Source organism: Chrysemys picta, chromosome 6 (assembly GCF_011386835.1).
Source record: "Chrysemys picta bellii isolate R12L10 chromosome 6, ASM1138683v2, whole genome shotgun sequence".
In the NCBI taxonomy this organism is placed as follows: Eukaryota; Metazoa; Chordata; order Testudines; family Emydidae; genus Chrysemys; species Chrysemys picta.
In genome coordinates this window covers 46,239,857-46,258,062 of record NC_088796.1, presented here as the reverse complement: position 1 = coordinate 46,258,062, position 18,206 = coordinate 46,239,857, and the positions used below count along the sequence as shown (strand labels likewise).

General features: G+C 40.3%; 1 protein-coding gene across 5 annotated transcripts in view; it reads left to right on the top strand.

The window, feature by feature from the left end:
- SV2C (synaptic vesicle glycoprotein 2C) overlaps nucleotides 1-17,629 on the top strand; it is a 181,959-nt gene extending 164,330 nt beyond the window's left edge. For all 5 annotated transcript variants that reach the window (XM_005288284.5, XM_065550079.1, XM_042855957.2 and 2 more), the window contains one exon: nucleotides 12,717-17,629. In XM_005288284.5, the coding sequence (XP_005288341.1) occupies nucleotides 12,717-12,900 (184 nt within the window). In that variant the 3' untranslated portion in view covers nucleotides 12,901-17,629. The remainder of the gene's footprint in view (nucleotides 1-12,716) is intronic.
- Nucleotides 17,630-18,206: the final 577 nt, after the last annotated feature.

The following is an 18,206-nucleotide window of genomic DNA, read 5'->3' as shown; positions in this document are numbered from 1 at the left end:
AATGTCAGTGAAGGGATTAGAAGGACAAGGATGTATGAGATGTTGTAGTTCATCAAGAGTAAAACTAGTAGATCTGAAAACTGAGACAGTTTATTTTCTTCCTTTTATTCTTGAAAAAATGCTGTTGTAATTGTTCAGATTCCTGTCAGTGAAGCCTGGGGGGCATCTTTTCTCACATTATTGTACGTCATGTCATGAAGGCATTAGACATTTTTAATACAGGACAAAAAAATACCCAGAGGCTACTTATTGCCTAATGCCTTACATGCTATTCCCAGCTTTTGGGGTGAATATATGCATAGACCTTTCCTCCGGAAAGGAGAAATTATAGATCCAAGTATAAGTACAACACTCACCTCTAGTTCCTCTTTGGCAGAAAAGCTTCAAAGATATTTTCTTTTTTTACACTGGCAGTTCATCTCCATTGTTGTAGCAATCTCAAGATAACCATACCAGATGACTTATGAATCCAAAGCATTCTATTTTTATGTCACTGTGTTTTTATTACACCTCAGGAAGTGCTCTTCCGGTAATAATCATCCCATCAACCAAGCATTATAAACCTTCTTTACAGATAGCTATTTTCTTGGCATTCCTGAATGTAATAGAAGTAAATATTTTATTAAAGCCAGGTAGAGGAAAATTACTGTGATAAAACTCATTAATTTTAGTGGAAGAAAAAATATAATATTGTTTAATAATAATAAAAAGTTACTACTGGTAACTACTCCATCTACTTTTTTACATTTCAGCATATATCCTAGTGAGTCTGCATTACATCTTTACTTAATAGTTGCTCTTTAGCAGTTTTTGCTAATACCACTACTACAACAAAGGGTTTTCCTATTTGTCCCTTTAAAACAATTTGCACACAATAACAGCTGCCCACAGTTCCACCACAAAAGATGACTTCCAGCTGAAATTTCTTCTACAAGGGCTCAACCAGAGAGCAAATATTTATATATTGCATAAAAAGGCTGGTTGGTAGAATCTGCTGATCTTTGACTGGCCTTTGGCAATATAGACCAGATTTTCACAAGGGCCAGATTTTCACAAGAGCTCAGCTCCCAGCACCACCTGTTGTTGTCAGTGGGAGCTGTTGAGTAGGAAATCTGGCCCTAAACGTGGCCTTCTGGGTTATTTCTATGCAGGGCTGGCCCTATTTTTGCAGAGTTATGTGAAAAGTAACACTTGTGTGGACCCAATTTGCTGCTCCTTTTCCTGTAACTGGCCACCTCTTCCCCTCTCAGTGTGTTCCCATGCCAATTCCTGCCTGCCTGTGATCCCCTCTCCCTGTAGTGACTCCCTACCCTTTGCCCATTTATGAGGCTCCATGGGCTCTGGGGTTCCATCTACATTGCCTAGGAAACCAGGAGCAGAGAAGAAGTACAACTTCTAAAGAGGGACTATAGACCTAATCCAAAAACCATTGAAGTAATTAGACTCCTGTGGGAAGGAAGTGTTCTCTGAAAGTAGTTCCCAGAGAGTAGTTATCAGTGGTTTTCAGTCATGCTGGAAGGGCATAATGAGTGGGGTCCCACAGGGATCAGCTCTGGGTCTGGTTCTATTCAATATCTTCATCAATGATTTAGGTAATGGGATAGAGAATACGCTTATAAAGTTTGCGGACAATACCAAGCTGGGAGGGGTTGCAAGTGCTTTGGAGGATAGGATTAAAATTCAAAATGATCGGACAAACTGGAGAAATGGTCTGAAGTAAATAGGATGAAATTCAATAACGACAAATGTGAAGTGTTCCATTTAGGAAGGAACAATCAGTTGTACACATACAAAATGGGAAATGACTGCCTAGGAAGGAGTACTGCGGAAAGGGATCTGGGAGTCACAGTGGACCACAAGCTAAATATGAGTCAACAGTGTAACACTGTTGCAAAAAAAGCGAACATCCTTCTGGGATGTATTAGCAGGAGTGTTGTAAGCAAGACACGAGAAGTAATTCTTCCGCTCTACTCTGAGGTGATTAGGCCTCAACTGGAGTATTGTGTCCAGTTCTGGGTGGCACATTTCAGGAAGGATGTGGACAAATTGGAGAGAGTACAGAGAAGAGCAACAAAAATGATTAAAGGTCTAGAAAACATGACCTATGAGGGAAGATTGAAAAAATTGGGTTTGTTTAGTTTGGAAAAGAGAAGACTGAGAGGGGACATGATAACAGTTTTCAAGTATGTAAACGATTGTTACAAGGAGGAGAAAGAAAAATTGTTTTCCTTAACCTCTGAGGATAGGGCAAGAAGCAATGGACGTAAATTGCAGCAGTAAATTTGCACTTTCCAAAATGTTCTTCAAAATACAAGCTTTCGGGCTCCACAGGGCTCTTCTTCTTCTTCTCCTCTGTGGAGCTCGAAAGCTTGTCTCTCTTTCACCAACAGAAGTTGGTCCAATAAAAGATATTGCCTCACCCACTTTGTCCCTCTCATATACGGGGGACCAACACAGCTACAACAACACTGCAGACGTCCAAGTACAGGCTGACACAATTGACCATAACCATTCTTTCTGTTATAGTCTATTAGGTAAATATATATTTTTATACAGGCCCATCCATATTTACATGTACCCTTATGGTCTATCAGTCTCTAGATCACCATAAAGAGTTCCTTAACCTTTAGAACCTTCCAAACAATTGTTCTCTCATCCTTCCTTCCCCCCCCCCCCCACTCTCCCATCCTTGCCTCCATCCCTGGTTCTGATTACCCTTTCTCTGTGAGACCTCTCAGATCTCCCTAATCCTCCTTTACTCTCACCTGACTGCACACTAGCACACAGGCCCAATCCAAAACTGGCTGAGAGCCATAAGGTACTGTCTTGCCTCTTCTTGGTTGCCAGCCCTCTCCCCTGCATGGAGCCATTCTGTCCTATATTATCAGTTCCTTACCGCTACCAGCTGTGCACTGCTTTCCCTGCCTGTAGGAGAGGTCAGGAACCAGCAATAGAGGAAAGCAAGGTGCAGCTGGAGAGTGGGCTAGAAAAAAAGCAGGTGTTTTCCAGCTGTGGGAGGTGAGGCTTAACATAGGCAAGTGATCCAACCCAAAAAACCCTCCCTTCCTTCCAGCACAGCTCCCCAATAGGTCTTAGAAGCTAGCTGGACCCCACACACCTGACAATTTGCCAATGTCATGAGTTTAATAAACTGTACTACAAGTAATTTATGTAATATATTGGCTCTTTGTCAGTTGGGTATACAATGTGAATTTTGAAAATAATCAATGTACATGACATACAGCGACACATTTAATTTTTCCCTGTGTTGGTATGACTACAGGAGAGAGTGCGGGTTGTTTCAGTAACCTAACTGCATTGTGAACCTTCACATGTTTAGGTTTCTTTTAAGTTTAACCTTAGCTGTGAGTTTCCTGGGTTTTCTAATGCTTGGGTTTGAGGTAATTACAATACTCCTTTAATGTAGTTTGTCCTAAATGACTGGTATGTACTAACTCCATCTTCATACTTTTTGTCTGGACATATAGTATAAATCTTCATCGGAGCTGTTCAACTGCAAATATAAGAGACTACATAGTGTGTGAAATAGGAGATACACCTATTCTCTAATTAAGATTTTAAATGTACACAACAGTAACTCTGATACTTCTGGGTTTTTCTTTACTGCTTTTTAAACACATTTTTGTACAATACAATAATGATTAGCTGCATTGGTCCAGTTTCTAACAGCATAAAAACAGGTCATTAAAGATAGTAACTTGTTGAGCATCACCTTCCTTCTGGATGGGTTGCTCAGCCAACAGACTGGTTCTGGAAAGCCTTTGATTAGTCTCAGACTCTCAGTCCCGTAGTATCTGCCCCAAATCAATCTACAGCCACTTCAGGGCCTCCCAAACCTTCTTCCTTCCAAACATTTAAGAAATGTAGGTTTTGAACCCTTAAGATCTTCCCAGATTAATTGACAAGGAAAGTGCTGCCTCGTATTTTCATGCAATCTCAAAATCTTTCTCCCTCTGTTCCCTGAGATTTTTTCTTATCAGAATTATATCTCAATTACACAAAATAAAATTATGTTAAAAGAACATTGTTAAGGTTGCAAAGTCAAGCACACTCACAAGTTTGGAAATGCCAGAATTAAGGTTGCTTAGCAACCTTAAATCAGCCCACCTGTATTTATTTTTCTGATGGGACCCTGACTCATTCAGTGTACAGGATGGACAGTGTTCACTCACTGAGCAAGCTAGCCAATATTTCTTTTATCTTCATCATTTAGCATGTGGCTGCATGCATTATTTACTGCACACCATCGAAACCCTGCACTGACTACAGAATTATTAATTACCCTGTGTTTTTCCCTTAAGGTGCTCTTATTCTAGTTTCTTAGTTCTTCGCAATCATAAATTAATTAATCTTCACAACATCCCAGGGAGGAAAGGTGGTATTATTGTCCCCTTTTCACACATGGGGAACTGAGGCACAATATGGTCAGAAGTGTCCACTAGTTTTGGGTTTCCAATTTGAGACACCTAAGATCTAACTTTTCAGAATACTTAGCATCCTATAACAGTTTATATGTTCAAAGCAGAGCTCCCATTGACTTCATTTGCAGCTATGAGCTGCAGCACTTCTGCAAATCAGATTCCGGGTCTCGAGTTGGACACCCAGAAAATGAGGAACACACAATTAATGAAGTGTGGTTACGTGACTTGCCCGGCATCACACAGGGACTCTGTAGTAGAGGCAGGGATAGAATCCAGTTCTGCAGGCCAGCATTCAACTACCTTAAGCATGAGACTGTCCTTTCTCTTATGGCATTCCCATGATTCATTCAGTACACACCTTCCAGCTTCTTCAACAAATGAGGCAAGGGTCCTACAGACAACAGTCTCCTTCATTGTACAGCCCTGATTTATCCCCAGAGAACGTCCATGCCGTGCACTGAATCAGGCAAGGGATCTGTGGGGAAAAAATAGAATGCAGTCAAGTAATTAAAGACTGTACCATAATGCATATGCACGAGGAGGTAGAATTAAGGTTGCACTGGCAACCAGCTCTATCTGTAATACACATTTGAATGGAATAGGGCTAAAATTCTCTAGAGAAGAGATGTTTAGGAAGATTTTCTTACTTTAACATTCAATTGCTACATTCATGTAAATGACAATAGCTTCTTGTGAACTAGTTTGGGGAGCACCATGATTAGAAGTTAGAACTCTCACCCAGGAGTAGCTGTGACCAGATAAATAAGCCAAACCTAAGTGGACTTTGGAATAAGACTGATAAGTATAGTCATCTCATTGTACTTCCTCACGGTCACATTAGATCAAGTAATCCAACAGTTCATTAACTTCACTAGATCTGCCAGACATCTGGATTTTGATCTTGGCCAGCTAATTTAGAGTTCACAATGTACTGTAAAATGCAATCATCATCTCCTGCCTTTTCCCAGAGCATTTGAAAAGAATGCGTAGAGTTTGGTCAAAAATGAAAAATTACAGATCTACCTACTACTCAGTGCACCCATCCTTCATTTCCCTTTCTGAGCCTGGAGAACTCCCCCAGAGTGATCAACATTATCCACAGGATATTTTAAACCCTATGTTGTATTGTTGTTGCTGTCAGAAGAGAAATTTTGTATTCATCTCAGACATAGCTTTGCAGTCACTGACTCACAGTACACTTCCTGGCAGTTATTTTCTACTGCCATCCTGTGGATGGGGTTCAACTGCACTCTGTTGAAACTCATGTTTCTTTTCTTATGACATAAAATGCCTCACAAGTCTTTCTTTGCTGTCTTTATTTTTAGGCTACTGCTGTATGTTTTTTTTCAGATATGATCTCAAGGAGGATTCATATGTAATATAATCCTGATCATTCCCATCTGCTGACTTGCACTTGTCCTGTCCAGCTGATGAATTCAGATAAACTCAGCTGGAAAAATTTTTTGTAAAAAGCACATGGATTTTATTAACTCACTTGATCTAGTTCTCTAGGTACTTGTCAAAGTGTCTATCTCCTTCCTCCCTCCCTCCCTCTCACTCTTCAGCATCAAGGATGTAAAAATCTAGGACCCCTAATTCTCTGACTGTAGTTCCTTTTCTTATATCTCCAATTGTCTACTTCCATGTGTGGTGGTGAAATGATCACATTTCAGAGATTTATAACCAGACTATACAATTGTCCTTGATGAACCATTAATCTGATGCAGAAAGGCAAATTCTGTGGTCCTACTTGTGGGTAAAATTTTGTACCTTCTTAATCTAGGATATGAAACTGTGTCCTAATGTGAAAGGGGGAAAAAGCTGGACATGCTTGAGTTGTTAACATTAGAAGATTGGCCATAGCATATTGAGGAAAAACTGCTAGCTTCCATTATATCTTCTCACATATATTTCAGGGAGCCATGATAATGCTATTCATAGTCTTATGTGAAGATGTGGATGGAACCTGGCACTGGGTCTGGAAACTAAACTGTCAAATCCCTGGCCTGTACAGACAGGTGCCCCTGCAAATGCTGCTGGGATTTCAGGAAGGGAGTCACTAGGTGCTCTGGCTGCAAGGCCAGACCATTAAGTTTAATAGTAGAAGTACCTGACCCACAGAATATACACGGCATCCAGGGAAAGAGCTCTGGTGATCTATAGGCTTGGGTCACTAACCTCCCATTTTTAGCCACTTTTTTCAAGAAAGCCATTTCTCTTTGTCATGTCTTAACTAAACCAGGCCTCCCTTGCACCAGAATTAAAACCTACCTTCTAACTGCCACCACACTGGCAGACCTGTCACACTCCCGTATTTCTAGAGGATTTTGCGTATTGTTATTCTATTATTACTAAAAGATATAAAATAAATAATTTTTAAAGAGTTGAACAAATCCACCCCACTGCACTACCTGTATTGATGTGACGTGTTCCTGTCAATTTTCTAAGCTGTGCACAGGATTATGACTACATAACTCCCCCAGACCCTAATGGGAATCACACAGCTAATTCCTCACAGAGAGTCAGAAAACGGGAGTTTGTGCCAACGATTTGCCCATTAACTGATCAATGTAGTGCAGATTGGTACAATGTTTGGTAATGACTTCACGCCTTCAGGCGTCTGCATTTCAATCCACACTGAGTGCTCTGACGATTCACCAAGTTTCCTTGATGATTCTTAGAATGTCAGTACACTTCATCTCCTCTTCGAAGCACAGCAGCAAGGATTGCAGCAGAGCTAGAGGGGGAGACTGTGCCCTGTTGTGCTTGGAGATTGGGGCAGATACATACAACATTTCTCAGTCCCTCCGTCGTACTAGAATGAGTTATGGGTGCAGTGAAGGGAAGTATTAATATGGGATATAATTGATTTAAATCATAAATATTTTAACAAATACATTTGTATTTTAAAGCTGTAGGGCCTGATTCTGCTTTCCTTGAGCATCGAAACTCTTGTTCATGTTTATTGGTGCACAAGGCATGCACAGTCAGGCCCATAGTTTCAAGATTCAAGTGAGCGATCAGAGATGATTGAAAATAGAGAGAACACTGTTCAGACGCAGCAAGAAAGGACTACATTATTCAGACATTTTTCTTCATTCTTTGAACATCTTATTTGTGTTCCTGGTTACAATTAACAATATAGTATTTTATGCAACATTTTATACGTGGAGACTGCGTAAAGATCAAAAGATGACATTTACTACAGGGTTGTTCACTTTAAAACCTTGAAACAGTCAGGGGCAAAGAAAAATGGGCTTATTTTAACAGTGTTATTCATCTCTCTTTATGATCATTTGACAATGTTCATGAGATCAGAAAATTAGCAGCACCATCCAGTTGCAAAAGTTTGACTATGCCAATTATATTTTCCAAAAGAGCTGTTTTTTTTCCGTACCTGAATACTGCACCAATTTAGTTCAAATATATTACATACCATCTTTAAAAAGTACCTTCATATTTGAGTTAAAATACAGAGACATCCACCTGATAACAGTCCCGGAATATATACTGCAGGTTCTGAATGTGCTAGTTGTAGAGCACACAGGATATGAAAATAAATGTTCCAAATGCTCAGGAAATTATATGCAGGCCCTTGTTATAACTAGATGATGTAAGCAGATAGCATCTCTGAAGCAATTTACCTCTACAGAGCAATATAAAAAGTATCCCTATATGTTCCTTAGCATTGCCCTTCCAAAGATTTCATGTCTAGATCTGTGTCTAAATTTGCATTAACTAGATCTATATTCTTTTGTTAGTTCTGTTAACTCTTACTCTGTTAGCTTTTACTGCATTTAGGCTGAGACCTGTTGATAGAAAAGAATTACATTATCTCTACATATTGTTTTTCTCAGTGTTCATAATCTTTTGGGCAAATTTTGGCCTTAGGGCACTAGTAGAATCTACAATAAGTGCATATGTGTGTGCGTTTATATATATATATATAAAATTAGGGCTGTCAATTAATCACAGTTAACTCATGTGATTAACTCAAAAAATTAATTGTGATTAATCACACTTATAACAATAGAATACCAATTGAAATTTTAAAAATATTTTTGGATGTTTTTCCACATTTTCAATATTGATTTCAATTACAACACAGAATACAAAGTGCACAGGGCTCACTTTATATTATTATTTTTTATTACAAATATATGCACTGTAAAAATTATAAACAAACAAAATAGCATTTTTTAATTCACCTCATACAAGTACTGAAGTGCAATCTCTTTATCATGAAAGTGTAACTTACAAATGCAGATTTTTTTTTGGTTACATAACTGCATTCAAAAACAAAACAGTGTAAAACTTTAGAGCCTACAAGTCCACTCAGTGCTACTTCTTGGTGAGCCAATCACTCAGACAAACAGGGTTGGTTATAATTTGCAGGAGATAATGCTGCCTGCTTCTTATTTACAATGTCACCTGAAAGTGAGAACAGGCGTTCGCATGGCACTTTTGTAGCCAGCGTTGCAAGATATTTACATGCCAGATATGCTAAACATTCGTATGCCCTTCCATGTTTTGTCCACCATTCCAGAGGACATGCTTCGATGCTGATGATGCTTATTTAAAAAAAAAATGCATCAATTAAATTTGTGACTGTACTCTTTGTGGGGAGAATTGTATGTCTCCTGCTCTGTTTTACCCGCATTCTGCATATATTTCGTGTTATAACAGTCTCGGATGATGACCCAGCACATGTTCGTTTTAAGAACACTTTCACAGCAGGTTTGACAAAACGCAAAGAAGGTACCGATGTGAAATTTCTAAATATAGCTACAGCACTCGACCCAGGGTTTAAGAATCTGAAGTGCCGTCCAAAATCTGAGAGGGACGAGGTGTGGAGCATGCTTTTAGTAGTCTTAAAAGAGCAACACTCTGATGCGGAAACGACAGAACCCAAACCACCAAAACAGAAAATCAACCTTCTGCCGGTGGCATCAGACTCAGATGATGAAAATGAACATGCATCAGTGCGCACTGCTTTGGATCGTTATCAAGCAGAACCCATCATCAGCATGGACGCATGTCCTCTGGAATGGTGGCCAAAACATGGAAGGGCATACGAATGTTTAGCATACCTGGCATGTAAATATCTTGCAACGCTGGCTACAAAAATGCCATGCGAACACCTGTTCTCACTTTCAGGTGACATTGTAAATAAGAAGCAGGCAGCATTATCTCCTGGAAATTATAACCAACCCTGTTTGTCTGAGTGATTGGCTCACCAAGAAGTAGCACTGAGAGGACTTGTCGGCTCTAAAGTTTTACATTTTTTTATTTTTGAATGCAGGGTTATTTTTTACATAATTCTACATTTGTAAGTTCATCTTTCACGATAAAGAGATTGCACTATAGTACTTGTATGAGGTGAATTGAAAAATATTATTTTGTTGTTGTTTTTTACAGTGTAAATATTTGTAATAAAAAATAAATATAAAGTGAGCACTGTACACTTTGTATTTTTTGTTGTAATTTAAATTAATATATTTGAAAATGTAGTAAACATCCAAAAATATTTAAAGTAAATGGTATTCTATTGTTGTTTAACAGTGCAATTAATCGTGATTAATTTTTTTAATCACTTGACAGCCCTAATATATATATGTATTTGCACTGATCATAACAAATAAGTTGTATATCTTTAGGGTTATATTCTGTGCATAAATAAAGACAAAAATGGAACAATACCTACTTCTCATACTAATCAATCCCTTTCTTCCACCATGATACTCCTCCCAGTACCAATCAAGCTCTCTGCCTTCACCACGATTCCCCCCTGGCATCAGTTAGACTGGAGACGTGGCCCTTCCAAGAGGTTCTCCCTGTATCAGTCAACTTCCTTCAGATACCACTATACTGATGCCCCATTTTGCACTATGGGACTCCCCTCCTCGTGAGTCTCACCTTACAACACAGACTCTCCTGGGGAGATGGGGAAAATCACATCCTGTTCTCTAGGGCCCCTCTAAGGGTACATCTATATTGCAGCTGGGAATGGGCTTCCCAGCATGGGCAGACAGACATGCGCTAGCTCTGCTCAAGCCAGTGCACTAAATATAGCAGTGTGGCAGCAGTAGTACAGGCCGTGGCTCGGGCTAGCTGCCCAAGCACATATCCGGGAGGTCCAGTTTGTACTCAGGCAGCTAACCCAAGCTGCTGCCCATGCTATCCCTGACTGCACTGCTATATTTTAGCGCAGAACTAGCACCTGTTGAGGTACCAGCCTCCTTCAACAGTGTTCCCAAGGCTCCCACAGTCCTCCCCTTGATTGGTTTCTTCAACAGTTTTTAAGAATATAAGAACGGCCACATTGGCCAACGGTCCATCTAGCCCAGTATCCTGTCTTCAGACAGTGGCCAATGCCAGGTGCCCCAGAGGGAATGAACAGAACAGGGAATCATCAAGTGATCATCATTCCTAGGGCTTCCTCAATCTCTCTGTCAGGCAGTGGCTGTAGCAGCTTTTCAGGCAACATTGCAATGGATTCCTTGGTCCATCCCTCAGTCAGAGAGTTTCAATGGCTTCTTGGGTAATATATTTACAGGGCTTCCTCAGTTTCCCCACTTAAAAAGTGAGTCTCACAGGTCTGCACTGTTCCCTCTCTCATGCCACGAATCTTGCAGCCTCAAAGGTTCCAAGGCATTTCAGTTTCTCCTCTCAAGCATCATTCTCAGCAGACTCTCTGGCAGCAAGCAGTGCTTACACACCAGAGTAATAGCCACCTGGGAACAAAAGGTAAGATTCCAAGATTTGGTGGCCACTCTGAGTGGCCCTCCCATGACTTTCCTGCTTACCCTCTCAAGCAGCATCTCTTGATAGCTTCTGCTTTCCATCTGCCTGTCTCTTTTCCCCCCAGACATATCACTGAGGTTTTTTCCCTAGTGTGGTATGTTAAAGGGGCACCATGTGTTGCATAAAAAAGAATAATGAATACTTTAATCAAAAGGAACAATATTTTGCTAAAGTCCAAGTATTTTAAAGGTTGCAAGGGAATCATAAAACACAGCTGTTGGCTGCAAGTGACCTGTGGGCACCACAGTACATTCCAAGGGTCTAATACACAAATGATAGTTATAATCACACAGCAAGACTGACTATGTGTCATGAATTCAGAAAGTGCATAATTCACAGAGCTAATGTGGAAACAATAGATATCAACATTTATGATTTTTCTCCCATAAGAATTCTTGGAAAAAAAGAATGTTGGCTTCAGCATTTGTACAACATCCTACCAAAGTGTCTTCTTGGTCATCAGGCTTCACCCTTCTGTTCCTCTGACTGAAGCCCCTGATGACACAGGACACCTCTGTCCAAACCCATATTGACTAACACTTCTGATACCCTTTGCCTTTCTTTGTTTCTGTTAGACGTTTTGTTCTCTTTGGGACATCCTGTGCAAAATTACCTAAGCAACAGTCTCCATATGATATAATAAACAAGGTTTATTAAAATCAAAGTGGTTTGCAGAACATATCTAGTTTTAACCTTGTCATCAGCTAAGCAGACGAGTTACTCTTGGGCTTTGAGACAGAATATTAATAGGATCATATATTATGTTTCCATAAAGCAATGTCCACTCAATGCGTTTTTGTTAAACTCTCAGCTAGCAAACTACCTCCCTTCCCTATCCTGCAGAATCTCTTAGGGCATGTCTACACTTCAAATTAAAACCTGTGGCACCAAATCTCAGAGCCTGGGTCAATTGACTCAGACTCATGGGGCTTGGGCTGCGGGGCTGAAAATAGCAGTGTAGATGTGCAGGCTGGGGCTGGAGCCTGGACTTGGAGGCTCTCCCTGCTTGCAAGCTTTCAGAGCTGAGTCTAAATGTCTACACTGCAATTTTATAGCCCCACAGCCCAACCCCACAAGCCTGAGTCAGTTGACCCGGGCTCTGAGATTCGGTGCTGTGGGGTTTTCTTTGCAGTGTAGTCATACCCTTACATCTCACCTCCATCCCAAGACCCATTTTTCAAGCCCCCATTCGGTTCATGTCCAAAGTCTTAATGTTCATTATTATATGAGGATGAGATCTCATCAGCATTTCCACCAAGTACTGTTTGATCAGGTGTGTCAGCTGGAGGAAATTAAAACTTTCTGTTCCCCATACAAAGATGATCGTCCCCTTGTTTTGTTGGCACACTATACAATCAAGATGGCTCCACTGAAGTCAATGGGGCTATCCTGATTTACCCCAGCTGAGGATCTGTCCCAAAGTCTTTAATTTTTCAAGCATATTTAATGTTATTCTTTTTTTTCTTTTAGGGCAACAGGCTTCGGCTTTTTGAACGCACTATGCAAAGCAGCAGCTGTACTTGGAAACTTAATATTTGGTTCCCTTGTTGGCATCACCAAAGCAATCCCCATTCTTCTAGCTTCAACTGTTCTAGTGTGTGGAGGTCTGGTGGGACTTCGACTTCCTGACACAAGAACCCAGGTGTTGATGTAAAACTGGAAAAAAGCCATTTATGATTTATTTCCTTCTCCTTTCAAGTGTCAACTCTCCTAACTGAATGGTGCAAAGGCTTCAGATTTTCAGTTCTTAGAATGGTGATCAGATTGCAGAAATCTAACTCAAAATGAGATATTTTTCTGTGACAGAGGTTTAGAAATTTCCATAAGAAAGTTCTAAAGTTTCACCTTCTTTTGCATTCTTTTGCTGTTTAATACTTTTTATCTTTCAAATTGCAAAGCTACCTCTTGAAACATTTTCAAAGACATATTCAGGAAGAGAAAACCGTGCTCATAGCTAGGTGTTTAAAATGCAAGCGTATTGTCACACCTAGGACATTAAAAAATAAGTCCTAGATTTTTGCCATGACACCATTAGCTTCCACAGTGATACAGACATGGAAGTCAATTATTTAACAGTATTGGTGCAGTAAAACTCAATCTTACACAGATCAATGCATGCAGCATTAAACAGGAAACTGCATATTCTGCATCAGTTCTGCGAATATTAACATTGTGTGACTATATTTAAGCAGTAGGGACTTCCTGATTTCTTAGAAAAGGGCATGGCAGGCTTTGGCAGTGGCAATGCCTCTTTCAGAGGAAACCATCTTATGTAGATTCAATCGTGGTTAAAGATTAACAATTGCAATCATAACAGTAAAGCTGCCTGTGCTGAGGAGAAACAACTCCTGATACAGAGGACAGCAAAGCTCATAATGGGTGACTGAAGTAAGAGAATAGGAAAAGAAGCATTTTCACTGCTTGCTGATCCTCCAGAGTGTATTTAGAGATACCAACACTTGGATGTCTGGAAATTTCTGAGCATTGTAGAAAACAAGGGCTTTGTCTGAACTTATCTCGGTGTAAACCATGAGTAGTTCTACTCTAGTCAGTAGTTACACTAATGTAAAACTAGTGTGAGTGAAGGCAGAATAAAGCCCAATGCCTGTATGAAAAGTAAACAGCTTTAAGAAAAGTGCTTTTGCTATTTAACCTACTAACTTTTGCTCCCTTGATGACATACAATGTTTAGAAAAAATATTTTGTATTAGAATGCCTCCTACATGTTAACTTTGGCCTCTGTTTAACATGATCAGAATCTCCAGAAGCAAATCATTTACCTACAACTGCTAAACTTAAAAAAAAAAAAAAAAAAAAAAAAAGTAACATTTCTTAGTATATCAGTTTATACAATTGGCATAAATTTGCAAATATTAATCTTAACAATATCTCATCAGTTAACACTTTCTAGTCCTCCCAGCCCTGCACACCTCCCAAAAAAAGACAGAATGTTAGCCTTAGCTTTGAGTCTTATGGATTTTATCTATTTGTCACAGGCTTAGCCTTAGTGAAAAGCCGTTTCCTGTAATTAGGATAGTATCTAATTCTGGCCATTGTGTGCATCTCGCTCTTCTCTCTCTCGCTCATTTTTCAGGGCACTCCCTTGTGTCATCCCTTAGTCAGATGACTGCCTTATACTTATTGCACATCTTGTTTCGAAATCTGAAGCCTCTGTACAGATTTAGAGTGATGATCAACAACCAGTGGTAAATAACATTTTTGTGCCACACACTGTCTATTTAAAGCGATATGTTGTGTTCAGTTCTGTATGTTACTTTAAAGAATTACGAAATTCAATATGTGCAGTGCTATGACCAGTGTGGAGGAAAGGGGACATAAGAAAATAAGGATCAGTTACTGAGGGCTCCAATTCAGGGCTAACATGCTAAAATCTCATTATGTTTAAAAACGTGCTCATTTACTATTAAAAAAAATCCTCACCACTATTTCACCGTTATCCACAACAATGCTGGTGATTTTGCTAAATCTAGGCTACATCTTAGATCTCTTGTTTATAGCCACCTCAGTGTGTGACTCAGCCAAGATACAGTGTAGCCAACAGCATTAAAGCACATAGTGTGATTGGGATATGGCAAGTGATATAAACTGGCCTCCAGGAAAACAAAATACCTGAATGCATGGATGCAGCTCCAGGATACCAATGAATGTTATAAGACCCTTTCCACACACACACTAAAAAAGTGAGGTGGGGATGGGAAAAGAAGGGAGAGCAAAGGAGGAAGGGTGGGGGAAGAAAAGGAAGAATAGAAGGGAAGAGAAACAAAGAGAAAATAAGTGCAAACCCTCCCTCCTCGATATTCCCAACATGTTATGCTGTGAGGGCAAGAGCAGAGAATATAATTGAAGCTGTGTACGTACAATCAGTGGCTTGGTAGTACAGCCACTTGTAGCACCAGTATTTGACCTTTGGAGGCTTAGATCCAGATGCTACTCTACTTCATTGAAGAAGATAAATCACATGCAACTTCGTAGGAAAATGCCATATACTGTGTGTGTACATATTAGAGAGAACAAACCAAACTGGCTTAGGTTAATGTACCAGACCCCTCTAATGGATGAAATCATAACTACTTATCTGTGTGTCAGAGTCCTTGTCCTGCTGTGAGGTAACAGAGATTCTCTTTCAGTTCAAATGTTGGGGGCCCTTGTTATTTGTGCAGGAAGATGCAAGTTCTAGCCTTTTTTCTGCTTTGAAATTAAGAGGGTTCAACGTAGTGATAATGTTTGTTCAAGGTAGTCAGAGATTTATAACTATAGAAAGAGACGGCTAGGACTAGAACTGCATGGTTCCTGCAGGGTGGGATTGAAGTAGGCAGGGAGAGATATGCAGGGAAGCCTGCCTTCATAGTGCCTGGTTCTAGCCAGTGCCTTCACGGAGGACAATCATGCAGCCTTTCATCACAGGAGAAAAGATGCCAGAGCTCCTTGCCTGATAGCTCCAGCCCAGCTGTCCTCCTCTTGCCCAGCCTCCTGTTCCCTATTATTCCCAAGATTTCCAAACAGGCTATTAAATCTATCAAGTCTCCATCTCACTTTTTCCTTTCTTCTCCTTGATCCTACCATTCTACTGATTCCAAATTAACTTGCTTTCCATATATCCTCTTCTAAATTCCCTCACTTATTCCTCTCCATTGCCTATAATTTCCTTATATCCTCCAGTAATAAGCCAATGCTCCACCCTTTGGGTTTGAAGTCCACACTTCTTTAACCCAGGATGGAAAACAAGCTAAAGCAAAACAGCCCTTCAAGTTGTCCCCATTATGGGAAGCAAATAGTCTCTGAAAGTTCATTTAATGTCCAGGTGGCCTAACTAACACAAATAATCAAGGAATAAAGATCCTCCTGTCAGAAACTCCACTTATCCCTTTAGATGTGGTGAATGAAGATCAAGGAAAGCACCTTGGTACTGTCACCAAGCTCAGCTCCACTTGGGAGGAAGTTTCATTCTTCTTTCCCAGAAGCCCCACCCCTTTTCTTTCTTGGCGCCCCTGGAAACCTCACTTTTATATAGCTGCCAGCCATGCTATTGAGGCATATCTGTCAGCTCCACTTTCCAGTAGCCTAATGGAGTCATAGCTGTTAGCTCCTTTCTCCAGGCCTGACAGCTCAGGCAGTCTCTATTGGCTAGGCTTTAGCTCTTTCCCCAGTGAAGGGTTTTTAAATACTTCTACATTCAGCCAGGGAGCGTTACATACATCCTGTCATAGCTCCCTTATCCAACCAAGGCAGCACTATGTTAGCATAACTTGTCTGACACACTTTATTTTTTTATATTTAGCTGGAAATGGAACTACAGTTCAAACATAAGGTTAAAAATGAATCCTCAAAACTGTACACTCAGTGGGTCACATACACAGGAAGTGCAAGCAGAGCTGCTCCACTTCCTCCAGAATGTGGGAAAAAAATGCTCAGCAGTCAAATTCCAGAAGAAAACAAGTCAGATGGACTACTTTTCCTCAGCGTTTCCTGCCTTCCTGTTCACCAAACTCACTGTCAAATGTCAGCCCTTGTTAATAAGATCCTTTACTATCAGTTCAGGAAACACAGCATGAAGAGAGACCAGGTGGGTGAGGTAATATCTTTTATTGGCTCAACTTCTGTGGATGAAAGAGACAAGCTTTTCAGATACAGAGAGATCTTCTTCAGGTCCTGAAATTTGAAAGCTTGTCTTTCTCACCAACAGAAGATGGTCCAATAAAAGATATTATTTCACCCACCTGATCTCTCAATATCCTGGGACCAACATGGCTACCACAACACTGCAAACAGTATCAAAAGAAATACTTTAGCATGCAAATAAACACAAAACTGGATTTTTGCCACAACATGGCAAACATGTGTCAGACATGTGAGTTTGTAACACAAAAGCAGAATCACAAACTAATTAGAAAGCATTGGTTTGTAGTAGATCTTCTCAAGCTCTGTAGAACAGAGTGATTAAATTATAGTCCTCGGGTTGACATCATCCTGCTGGCATCTGCTATGTGGCCTGGTTGATCTTTCTGAAAACTTTCAAGCATGGTGTGTGCACATATAGGGGAGTGTGTGCAGTTTAACCAGGTTATGGAAAACATGTATGGGCCTGTCACTGTTTTTTATCCTTTATTTTTCCTATAGTGATCTGTTTTCCTCCACTTCTTTTCTTGGATCTAGGAGGATCCTTCAACATTTAACCCTGCTCTAGAATCTTAAAATTACTAGAGAGGACTCCAGGCCACTTCAGGACTTCTCTTTGATCCAGAGGTTCAGTAAACACGGCATAGAACTAAGACTCAGTGTGCTTGGTTGATTCTTGTCTTACACTAGTGTATTTCCACATTTACCAGCTTGTGCAGAGCTGCATCCAACCCAAATAAAATAAATTAAAAGGAAGTAGAGTTTGTCTGCAATCTTTTTTCACCTAAATTTGTATAAATTAGGGTGAAATTATCTGCTGCTCTGAGACTCCTCTTAGTGCAGCAAAAACGTGACTTTGGGGAGCCTGTCATGCGTCCCTGATTTTCAAGGCTGAGTAGCTTTGTGGGACAAATCACAAATTCAGTTGGGGCTTTAATGATCTTCTCTTTAGTGGAGTGGTCTAATACATGCTACTTTCTCCTCACCATCCCCCCGTGGACAATCTAATATCTCAGGAGGGGTCACTGGATAAGAGTAACTCAACACAAAATAGAACTGCCCTTTCCATCCACCTTCTCCATTGATATACATTTAATAGGACAGACGTCCTAGCGGGCATGTGGGAGTAGCTGAACTATGCATCGTTTCAGCTTTCAGTTCCTCCTTTCATCTGAGCTGCAGGCTATAACCCAGGACGTCAGTCTAGTAATGAGAGGGAGGATCAACTTAGGGGACTGCAGTTTCCCTTGGTCTCTCCATGGTCAATCAGCTCTGCTACTTTCTTCTTGGATCCTAAAGATCCCCACATCTTCTTACTTCTAA